Raw genomic sequence first — 12,615 nt, forward strand, 5'->3', positions numbered from 1 at the left:
TGCAGCAATGGTGACATCACAGATAAAATATAAGCAAAGTGCCCAAAAAAGTATAATACTGAACATACAGCCAAACAAGAAGCTGCAACATGCAGCATCAGAAAAAATGCATAGCATCTTACGACAAATCCTGTAATAAAACAGGGGTGTCATCAGTCCCCGTACCCTCTTCCAGCAATGAAGAGTACAGATGGGTGTAGCGAGGAGGTGTGGTTGATATGCTAGAGGATTGTCCGCTAGTTGGTGTTGTTTCCTGCAACGAGGCAGGGATGGGCGATGTTAATTCGGTACTGGTGGATGGTGTATCTTCCCACGGTACAAGGCCGGCCAAATGCGTCTGAAATGACAAACGGCGAATGCGACCCATAAACACCAGCTCACTGCAGACACGTTCAAAAGCCATCTGTTGTGCGGGTTCCAATTGGCGTAAGCTCTCTGCCACATATTTCCCATATGTGTCAAAACGGTCTGGGGGCCTACGCAGCACCTCTTCAGCTCGCTGTAGCAATTCATCCTCTGGTTCATGGACCGGCTTACATCTTTTTTTTTTTCTTTTTTGGGTCGTTACCGGCGGTGTGGGTGTTTCTGGCACTCCGCTAAATGTACCTGAGGATACAGGGCCAGACTGTTCCAGGGGTGGGTTTGTGCAGATCTCTTTTTCTGTACTTGTGGTCTGTTGAAAAAAAAACACAAAGACATGTCAAACTAATGTTTTTTTTCTATTTCTTTTTCTCCCAGTTCCCCAACACCGTGCAAGAGTGGAAAGATATTGCTGCGGAATTTGAGGACACTTGGAATTTCCCTAATTGTGGAGGAGCTATTGACGGCAAACACGTGCGCATCAACCAGCCACCCCACAGTGGATCTTATTACTTTAATTATAAAGGGTACTTCAGCATAGTGCTGATGGCTGTGGTGAATGCCAATTATGAATTTATTTTTCTGGATGTCGGCAGGAATGGGCGAGCCTCAGATGGTGGAACTTTGAAGGACACAAAGTTCTACCACAGGCTCGTCTCCAACAGCATGCACTTGCCGACAGTCCAGGAAACCAAACATGGTCTGAATTTTGTGTTCGTGGCGGATGAGGCATTTGGACTTCATGAACACATCATGAAGCCATATGCCAAAAGGGGACTAGACCACGACAAAAGGGTCTTCAATTACAGGCTGTCCAGGGCACGGCGGCTTGTGGAAAGTGCGTTCGGTATCATGGCTAGCCGATTTCGCATTTTCCACACGGCCATAAACCTGCGCCTGGACAAAATAGATTGGGCCGTCATGGCGTGCTGTGTCCTGCACAATTTGTTGCGCCGGAAAGAAAGGCCCAATCGCCAAAGTGGACCAGCGCCTGATGAGGACCCAGAAGAGCCAAGGGAAGTAGCCCCAATCTCATCCCTGCAAACGCCGGCACTGCAGTATCGAGGGAGTGCGCGTGCCAAACAGGTCAGGGATGAGTACAAGGCCTACTTCAATGGAGTGGGTGCTGTCCCTTGGCAGGAGGACCACATATAATTGGCCGGCAAATGAATTTAAAGTGGAGACAAAAAACTGAAAAAACTTGTGTAATCAGTGGGATGGTACTTACCGATAAGGCCTGTGAACTTTCATCCTGTACTGGCACCACGTCATCTGTTTCGCTCTCTACCATGAGGCAAAGCCCCGTCCTTGGTAACTCCTGGCTCAAGGTGAAGCAAATCAGGTCGTAGTACCAAAGGGACGTTTCATAGACATCTGCTGCTCCTGCCCCTGATTTTTTGGACGCCTGTATCTTTTTGTGTTCCTTGAGGAACACAGTCCGCAGGTTTTGGATTTTCTTTTTGACCCATTCGGAGTTGGCATCTGGGTTGTGACTGCGGCTGAACTGGACAAGGTCCTCCAGGGCTTGACTGCGCTTTACTTTATTGCTGTAGTCCTTTGATTTGGTTTTCCAAAGGCACTCATGTTCCCTGTATTGTTCGATGAATGCCTCAATGAACTCTCTTTCTTTTTGTATGGCTTGTGACATGTCTGCCCAAAAAAAAAATATTTAACAATAAATATACATTCACACAATGAAGGAAAATTAAATGTATTATTATTTCTTAAAAGGACATTAGGAAGACAGTACAGTTGGGGTGGGCTGCTGTGTCCTAATTAGCAGGCCAGTGGATACACAGTACAGGTGGGGTGGGCTGCTGTGTCCTAATTAGCAGGCCAGTGGATACACAGTACAGGTGGGGTGGGCTGCTGTGTCCTAATTAGCAGGCCAGTGGATACACAGTACAGGTGGGGTGGGCTGCTGTGTCCTAATTAGCAGGCCAGTGGATACACAGTACAGGTGGGGTGGGCTGCTGTGTCCTAATTAGCAGGCCAGTGGATACACAGTACAGGTGGGGTGGGCTGCTGTGTCCTAATTAGCAGGCCAGTGGATACACAGTACAGGTGGGGTGGGCTGCTGTGTCCTAATTAGCAGGCCAGTGGATACACATTACAGGTGGGGTGGCCTGCGGCGGCCTGTTTACATTGCTGCGCCTGGCACACTGTGCAACCTGCGGTGGGGCACCATTGGTGGACAGTGGGGACACATACAGGTGGGGTGGGCTGTGCTGTGACCAACAAACAGTGGTGGGCAGTGGGGACACATTACAGGTGGGCACCATTGGTGGACAGTGGGGAAGGGCTTTTGTAGAGGGCTGCGTGCAGTTCACATACCTGTTTTTTGTTTTGGCAGCTTCCCACGCCGAGAACCTCCGTAGCTGTGCTGTCTGCGGCATCCACGAGGCAAAATGGCTGCGGTGGGAGTGTCTTTATAAACAAGCCGGATTGGAACGACGGTCCGTACGACGGGAGCACACACAATGTGCTTCAGATGTGCATACAATCAGCACCCGACCTGCGGTCGGATTGGAGATTCTGCTGCAGGAGGCAAAATCTCCAATGCGACACACGACGTGACGGGAGCGCGCATCCCGTCGCAAACGATCCTGATTGTGAGTGAAAAACGAACGATTGACCCACAATGCATGCACAACCGTCGTTACAACGGTCGAAATTAGCCCTAATCGTGAGCTAATCTTTCTGGTGTGTATGGGGCCTGAGTGCCAACATCTCTGTGAGATGTTCAGATATACGCTAAAATGCCAGAGTTGCTCCCATTTGTTATATAAATTCAAATAAAAAAAATATGTAAACAAATATAATATTTCCTATATAAGGTAAACATTACAGGTCATTTGGTGAATAATGATGTTTGTTTGGCAATTTTGACACCTATTTTGACAAATTTACTTGGCATAGGGTTAAATGACAAAATCAACTACCGGTTCTATTCATTAAGCAATGACAAAAGAGTGGAGAAGTTCAAAACTAGAGAAGTTGCCCATGGCAACCAATCAGCTTTTAAGTGTCATTTATCAAGGACAATCTATAAAATGATACATAGCAGCTGATTTCCATGGTCAACTTCTCCACTCTTTTCACTGATTCATGAATAGACCCCCATGTGTTGTGTCTTCACTTCATAAGCATAAAAGATCAATTAGATGTTGAGGCTTGCATATATCAGTACTTGCTAAGAGGAACATCATCGAACTATTGACTACATTATTGTAATATATATAAGAAAAGCCTCTTACACCCCAAACCTTGCTTACCCCTGCTGCTGGGCTCCGCTCATCCCGTTCCCATTGGTAGATGACAATTCCCTTATCATCCAAGGATTTTGTGCCATCCAGTTCCGCTGTGTTGGTTGGCAGAGTAATGACAACATTCCCTGCAATCTTTGCAACAGGTGGCTTATTCATTTCTGTGTCAGGGAGTAACAAAGACAACTTCAGAGGAGTTTATTTTCTTTTTTTTGTGTGTGTGTGTGGGGGGGGGGGGGGGGGGGCTGAAACACACAAATGCCCTCTCTGAAATTCTCCACGGTCACTATATACATGGTTACTATTCTGTATATAGCATCAAATATATGAGGTTGGTTCAAGAAGTGAGGTAACAAGACCTCTCACGTGTAATATTTCCTTCTAATTCCCCGTCAGGCCAGAGCATATAGACCACTTCTTCCACGGATGGCACGAAGGGCCTGATTCAGACCTGCTCGTTAGGCTGCCATAGTCGCAGATAAACTTCACCTGCCAACCTCCCACCCCCTCTGCGTTCACATACACATCTGATCCATGTGGGCCACACGGACGGAAAGTCATTCGATGGTCACTCACCATGGAATGATTTTTTCCCTTTGCTAATAAGTCAGTCTAGACCAGGCATGTCCAACATTGGCCCTCCAGATGTTGTGAAACTACGCATCCCAGCATGCTTTGCAATAGTTTTAGCATTCTTGAATAGCAAAACTGTGGCAAAGCATGCTGGGATGTGTAGTTTCACAACATCTGGAGGGCCAACGTTGGACATGCCTGGTCTAGACTGACTTTTATTCTGGTCGGAGATGGCCGATTTTGGGGTGAGCGCTGATGTCATGTGATGTCAGCCGCAGGCATGGACACACCTCCGTTCGCAGGGGTATGCCCGGCATTTCTATGGGCACACCCATTGTTTTTTCCTTGTGACATAGCGTTATCACCATACATCTCAAAAAGTTGCTTATGGGACCAATGCTTCAATACTTGGGTAACGCTTCACGGGAGGCATTACCCAATATTCCTTGGCCACTTCCTCAGTCAGGGGCCCACAAAATGTCTTGGCAACCCTGCCGTGCTTACAATCTTTTACTGCTTATAAACTTTACATAACAGAGAATCTTAATTTCACAATAAGGCAGATGACAGTACATAATCTAGTGGCAAACTATTCTGCATTCACATATTTATGTAATGAAACACTGGCTTTATTTGAATCCCTGACAATTCCCTAACCCCTTACCTCCAAACATGACCCATGCCAGGAGGGACAGATTGCTCGGTTTCTGGACTTCCCCTGTAATGGATGATTGCTATCACCTGTTTCAAACAGGATAATTGGTAAGAAAGTTGCTTCAACACAGGTGATGGCAATTATAAATTAAGGGAGAAGTCCAGAAACATAGCAATGTGTCCCTCCTGTAGTTCTGACTGTTTACAGCATGTGTGACTATACAGTTTCATTTGGTTTATCTTGCAGTTCATTTATTGGCATGTTGTATCACTGGACATGTACAAATATAAAGGGATTTTTGTAAGAACTTACCGTTCGAATCCCTTTCTCTGATATGGTCCTGGTGACACAGCTCAACATTGGGATGTAGGAGGGTCCGTAGGAGCCAGGCACCTATCCTAAAGCTTTTGGAGGGTAGGCTCCTCCCTTCTGCATCCCAGACTCCTCAGTTCAATCTTTCAAAGCCACTGGAATACATTAACTCAGTACAAACGCCTGCACATATTATATGCACAATTACAAAAAGAACTTTTCAACCATATATAACATGAAACATCATGAACACTGGCATACTTACTGAGCGTAAGGGAGGGATCGCTGTGTCACCAGGACCATATCAGAGAAAGGGATTCGAACAGTAAGTTCTTCCAAAAATCCCTTTTTCTCTTTCAATGGTCCTGGTGACACAGCTCAACATTGGGACGTTCCAGAGCCGGTCCTTTGGGTGGGTACGCTCAGGTCTGCAGCTCTCATCACTGCTCGCCCGTATGATGCGTCCTCCGACGCAAACTCATGGAACCTATAGAATTTGTCAAAAGTGTGAACAGATGACCAAGTGGCGGCCCTGCAAACCTGCTCAGCCGTGGCCCCATGTTGAACCGCCCAAGAGGTGGCGACCGACCTGGTGGTATGCGCATTAATCCTGGCTGGCACAGGCCTACCAACCTTAGTATATGCAAAGGCAATAACAGAACGCAACCACCTAGCAATGGTCTGCTTAGAGGCAGGCCAACCAATCTTGTGCACATCATACAAGACTAGCAAAGTGTCAGCCTTCCTGACACCCATCACCCTGTCCACATAAATGCGCAAGGCGCGCACAACATCCAAATTCCTCAATTTGTTCCTTTTTCTTGAACCCTCTGGGGGTTGAAACACAGGCAGAACTATCTCCTGATTTAGATGAAAAGCAGAGACTACTTTTGGCAAAAATTGGGGTACTGTTCGTAGAACAGCCCTGTCATCATGAAAAATAAGAAAAGGAGACTTGCATGACAACGCTCCCAACTCTGATACTCTCTTTGCTGACGCAACAGCCTACAAAAATACAAGCTTCCATGTAAAGAACTTAAGGTCAGCCGACCTCAGTGGCTCAAAGGGCGCCTTTTAAAGACACTCCAGTACCAGCGATAAATCCCATGGAGCCACTGGTTGCTTGTAGGGAGGTTTCAATCGTGAAACCCCTTGCAGGAAGGTTTGCACCTCCGGTAGCAAAGCTATCCTTTTCTGGAAATAAATCAACAAGGCCGATATCTGTACCTTGAGTGATTGAAGGCTTAACCCAGACGAAAAACCATCTTGCAAAAACTCCAACAATTTTGAAAGTCGAAACCGCGATGTATGCGACTTCTGCCTTTCACACCACCTAATATAGGTCTTCCAGACCCTATAATAGTTTGCTGAAGAAACTGACTTCCTAGCTTTTACCATGGTGTTAACCACAGCCTCCGAGAAACCCTTGTTCTTCAAGATGGCGGTTTCAATAGCCAAGCCGTCAAATTTAGCCGAGCTGAATCCATGTGTAAGAACGGCCCTTGGTTTAACAGATCTGACCTCAGAGGTAGACGCCACGAGTCCACAGACAATCTCTGAAGCCTCGAGTACCAGGACCTCCTTGGCCAATCCGGGGCTACTAGAATAAAATAATTCCTTGGGACTGGAGTCTTTTCAATACTCTCGCCAGCATCGGAAACGGCCGAAAGGCATAAAGCAGATTCCCCTCCCAGGGAATAGTCATTGCATCCACTGCTTCTGCCCGTGGATCTCTTGTCCTGGCATAGAACCTGGGCACCTGATGATTTAACCTCGATGCCATCAGATCCACCTCCGGAGTTCCCCACTTCAGTGTAATCTGATGAAACACCTGTGGGTTCAGGCTCCATTCCCCTTCTAGCAGCTCCTCCCTGCTCAGGAAATCAGCCTCGATATTCTCCACCCCCGGGATGAATATCGCTGACAACGCTGGAACATTCTGTTCCGCCCACAAGAAGATCCGGGAAACCTCCCACATGGCCAGCTTGCTGTGTGTGCCTCCCTGATGATTCAGGTACGCCACAGCCGTGGCGTTGTCGGTCTGAATCCTTAAAGGAAGACCCTGCAATCTTGCTCCTGCCAGAGATATCACTTTCCACACAGCCCGCAGTTTCAGGATATTGATCGGCAAGGCAGACTCCTCTGAGGTCCATAAGCCCTGGAGGCGCAGGTCCAAAACCACTGCCCCCCAGCCCCTGAGACTGGCGTCGGTAGTGACTACCAGCCAGTCCCAGGACTGCAGAGACCGCCCCCACTGGAGGGAATCCACCTCCATCCACCAATGCAGGGAAGACCGTGTCTCTGGAGACAACACTATGTGCTCTGACTTCATGGTCTGAGTATTCCCTGACCAGGATGTCAGGATGTTCCACTGGAACACTCGAGAGTGGAACCTTGCGAACTGTAGCGTCTCGAAAGTCGCCACCATTTTCCCCAACAGTTTGAGACACCTCCAAACCGATGGGCTCTGAGACGCCAGGATCTCCCGCACCAAGGAGGCCAGGTCCCTGGCCTTTGTCTCTGGTAGGAATACCCGATGTAGATGGGTATCCAGGACAACTCCCAGGAATTGGAGTCTCTGTGACGGCACCAACTGAGACTTTTGTAAATTTAAAAGCCAACCGTGAGCCAGCAAAAACCTGATGGCTTCTGCCAAGTGACTCTGCAACTTTTCCGCCGACTCTACTTTGAACAGCAGGTCGTCCAAATACGGAATCACAGTGATTCCCCTCAGTCGGAGGGCCGCCGCCATTACTGACATTATTTTGGTGAATACCCTTGGTGCTGTGGCCAGACCAAAGGGCAATGCCTGGAATTGCAAATGCAGGTCTCCTATCACAAACCTCAAGAGAGCCTGATGTTCCGGGTGGATTGGCACATGAAGATATGCGTCCTGGACATCCATGGACACCAAAAATTCTCCCTGGTCCAGGCTTAGCAGCACAGACCATAGAGATTCCATCTTGAAATGGTCTACCCACAGATGGTGATTCAAGGACTTTAGATTTAAGATTGGTCTGAAAGACGCGTCTGGCTTGGGCACCAAAAACAGAGTGGAATAAAAGCCTTTCTTCCATTCCGCTCGAGGAACCGGGGTAACCACCCCTTTCTCTAAGAGAGATTGAGCCGCCGCCAAAAGAGCAACACGGAGCCGCGACTCCTTTGGCAGTGGTGTAGGAATGAATCTTCTCGGAGGAAGACCTTTGAAGGGAATTCTGTAACCCTGGGATACAATGTCTAGCACCCAGGAATCCCGGTCCAACAATGCCCACGCAGCCCTGAACCATCTCAGACGCCCCCCCACCTTGACCACCGCTGGGGTATTCCCCAGGTAGTCATGCGGAGGGCTTGTCCTCTCCTTTGGTGCTTGGTTTCTTATGAAAGGAACAAACTTTGACTTTGGGGCCTTGCCCCTGGAGGACTGAAACTTTCCCCTAAAAGACTGTCCTCGAAAGGACGCACCCCCTCTAGGGGAGGGCCGAAAGGACGGCCTAAAAGCAGAAAACCTTGAGGCCTGCTTAGCTGCAGGAGCCGGCAGGAAGGTACTTTTGCCTCCCGTGGCCTGCTTAATAATTTCTTCCAGCTCTGAACCAAACAACAGCTTTCCTGTAAAAGCTAAGGCCTCTAAGGCCTTTTTTGATTCATTATCTGCCTCCCAGGCTTTAAGCCAAAGCACTCTCCTGGCATTGACGGACACTGTGGAAACTCTGGAAGCCATTTTGAGAGCTTCCTCCTCAGCCTCAAGCACATACTCCGCAGCTGCTTTAAGCTTCTCAGCAAGCAGCAACACACATGGATCAGCATGTAAAATTGTTCACAGGTCATTGGCCTACAAAATCATGGCCTTAGAGACCCAGGCTGATGCTATAAGAGGGCGTAAGGTATAGCCTACCCCCTCAAATATTGCCTTGAGGTTACCTTCCAGCTTCTTGTCTACGGGGTCCTTAAAGGCTGCCCCCCCTGGACAGGTAGCACCGTGGCTTTAGAAAGCCGTGCCACAGAAGCATCTACCACCGGAACTTTTTCCCAGAGGTCTGCATGAGCCTCAGGCATGGGGTATAGACTTAAAAATCTCTTAGGCATCAGCAGCCTTTTATCGGGCGTTTTCCAAGCCCCTTCCAATAAATCCTGTAAACCTTCATCCGCAGGAAAGGTAACAGTTTCCTTACGCTGCCTTTTAAAAACACCTTTTGCAGGAGTTTTATCCTCCACAGACAAGTTCAAAGCCTGTTTAACAGCAGTAATCAAATCCTCCACCCCTGAGGCCGAGGAATTCTCAGTCATCACCCTGATCCCAGGGGATGTCTGTGTACTCTCCCTCCTCTTCAGAAACAAGCAATGGCACTGAATAAGACCTTTTAGGGGTCCCCACAGTATCACCATCAAATTTGTCTAGCAAATCATTAAACCTGCTGATCCCCTTAGCAATATCCTGCATGACCTGTAAGAAGCCAGGATCTGCCTGGGTCAGAGGCAAGGAGCCAGAGGACTGCTGAGATGATGACATAGGTCTCGGGGAAGCTACCAACACATCACTCTGCCTGTCCAGCAATTGCACTAAGGCATTAACAGACCTGCCCAGGGCACTGGCCCACGCAGGTTCCGATTGCTCTACCCTCTGGGGTTCACTCCCCATGGGTCTCACAGCAGCGCAAGTAATACACAAGCCCCCCTTGGCCATCTGCTCAGGGACAAGATTCAGTGTACAAACACTACAGGTGCTCAATGCATTAAGGGCTCCCTCCCCCAAAGCCACAGACTGTTGCTCAGACATGATGTAAAATTAACACAGTCACAACGCAAAATGTACAGGCGTTTTATACAGAGCCAATGTACTCAGTCACTTATCTGTCTGAAGCGTTCACAGTGGGGAAAACGATGCCCAGGAATTCCAATCACTCTGCCAGGATCTGTCAGCCAGCTCAGCTCCGCTGCAAGTGTTCCGAATGGCGCCAAAACAGAGTGAGGGAAGAGACCAAGTCCCTGCTGCTGCGGGGTCCGTAGCTTTTGGCGCCAACCACCCCCAGACAGCCGCTCCCACTGCAGGATCTCCAAGTTCCAGTGTCTCCCCCTCTGCTGGGGACCACTTGGAACATGCCTGTAACACACTGCTGTCCTCTCATATAGGAGCTCAGTGTGTAAGCTCCGCAGAAAATGGCCGCCGCCATCACGGAGCGCCTGTCCCCCATGATCCCCACCTAGCGTGAAGCCGGTTTCAGAGCAAGTTAATAAAGTTAATAGAATAAAAAACTCCTAACTAACTCTAATCCTTCGGCTGCTCCAGCAGCCCTTTAGAATAGCACCCACTCCAGTGGGCACCTAACACGAACTGAGGAGTCTGGGATGCAGAAGGGAGGAGCTTACCATCCAAAAGCTTTAGGATAGGTGCCTGGCTCCTACGGACCCTCCTACATCCCAATGTTGAGCTGTGTCACCAGGACCATTGAAAGAAAAATTATGTTTAAATATCACAGAGCATCAAAATAATTCCTCCTGTTTATGTGTAATTAATCATACGGCATGTGTTTAATTAAAGATTCATTATTGAATATTTTTTTTAACAGAGGCTAACCCCAAGTTAATTCCAGGTGTCATCTGTTAAGCACTCACCTTCCTTCACAATTACACTGACTGTCATGTGATCCTCCAAGTTTCGCTCGTCCTTAACGGTCAGTGTGAACTCATACTTCCCAACTTGCAGGCCAGTAACTGTTGCAATGCTGCTATTGGCATTCTCAATCTTAACTCCATTGGGGCCCCTAAAGTAATAGAGTGGAGTACTAATTAGATATGTTTAAACAATCAGTCACAGAACACAATCCTACTAATTTGATGTTCAAAAGACTTTCTAAAATAGCAATAAACATGTAAATAATGGTATTATTACTTGATGTAGTCACGGGGAAATGTAGTCACCTAGCATTCATTTTGGAAACTCTTATATTCTCCTACTATTTTCACTTTATCTGCACTGAACAGACTGCACTCAAACGTGTCCAAACACTAGGGCGATTCACTTGTGATATGGTTATTATTCATGCGACTGCAGCGATAAATTGCATGAAGAGTGTCCAAATTTGCATGTTGTTCATCATCAGGGCCGATGCGATGCATCGGTGCCTGAGCATCGCACATGCTGTACTATACATAAGTCGTCCAGCCGAGCCTCCCGGCATTGTATACAAAAGGACTGCATACGGTGTATCATATGCAGTCCTGCCATCTGGGAGGTTCCCGGGCGGCTCAAGGGGGAATGCGGGTGACTTCTTCCTTCGGAGAAATCACACTAGTGTATGGGGACCTTAAGAGACATTCTGAAAGTAATTTTGCGAGTTTGCTGCTAAACTTAAAGTTTAGCCGCCATTTGTCATAAGGCAAAGCCAGTAACTTTACATTTTGCAGCAACTTGCTGATGAAAACCTCCATGCATAAAGTAAAATTGTTTGTGAGATATAGATAGAGACACTGATGCTAAGTTGGTTAAACGTATGTTCATCCCAAACTGTTGCATGGAACACATCTGTGTATTTGTCCATACACAGTGGTGTGCTCAAATTACAGTGCATTAATATAAGCACTGGCACCTACGCTATAATAGGTGTATAACATTGGGAATCAGCCAAAGGTATTCTCACATCCAGGTCTGTGTAGGCTGCCGTTCTGCTGACACAGCCTCACTGAGCATTGCTTACAGGCAGCGCCTCTATGCAGCACATTTTCTTTCATATGTGTAGATGCGATTTGTAGTCAATATGACAATATATAATTCATACTTGCATATGTGCACGGAAAAAACACACAAGACACTCCAACAATGGACACGTTTAACCATGTAGCCTATAGTCTATGGCAGCGGTTCTCAAACTGTGGGTCCTGACCCCAAAGTAGTTCCCGACCTTCTCAGCATGGGGTCACGACTCCATGTTGTTGGCCATCAGGCTGATGACTTTTCTAATCTCAGTCAGCCAGTGATTCAAGGAATCTGACAAATCTGTTGAATTGTCTGTTATTTTAGACTCATCCCATTATTCTGTGCCTCCACAATGCTGCCATGTATGTCCTGTAATTATTTTTATTGTCGAATTGGGTCCCAGAGCAAAATAGTTTGAGGACCCCTGGTCTATGGGGTTTGTGATGCATTGATTCTGTTGTAGGGTGTACTCAGGGTCTGATTCGTGTTTGTAAGGAAAGCAAAAAAGGGATTTTTTTAAGAACTTACCGTTCGAATCCCTTTCTCTGATATGGTCCTGGTGACACAGCTCAACACTGGGATGTAGGAGGGTCCGAAGGAGCCAGGCACCTATCCTAAAGTTTTAGAGGGTAGGCTCCTCCCCTACTGCATCCCTGGACTCTTCAGTTCATCTTTCAAAGCCACTGGAATACATTAACTCAGTACAAACGCCTGCACATATTATATGCACATTTTATAACAGAAACTGTTAACTTTTA

At 47.4% G+C, this 12,615-nt stretch overlaps 1 protein-coding gene across 2 annotated transcripts in view; it reads right to left on the reverse strand.

Annotated features, from left to right (window-relative positions):
- KIAA0319L (KIAA0319 like) overlaps positions 1 to 12,615 on the reverse strand; it is a 133,544-nt gene that overhangs the window by 20,258 nt on the left and 100,671 nt on the right. For both annotated transcript variants that reach the window (XM_083173490.1, XM_083173491.1), the window contains 2 exons: positions 10,777 to 10,925; positions 3,636 to 3,787 (listed from right to left, as the gene is read on the reverse strand). In XM_083173490.1, coding sequence (XP_083029616.1) covers positions 3,636 to 3,787; positions 10,777 to 10,925 — 301 coding nt within the window. The remainder of the gene's footprint in view (positions 1 to 3,635; positions 3,788 to 10,776; positions 10,926 to 12,615) is intronic.

The sequence above is a fragment of the Crinia signifera genome, chromosome 2, assembly GCF_055691185.1.
Source record: "Crinia signifera chromosome 2, ASM5569118v1, whole genome shotgun sequence".
Classification (NCBI taxonomy): Eukaryota; Metazoa; Chordata; class Amphibia; order Anura; family Myobatrachidae; genus Crinia; species Crinia signifera.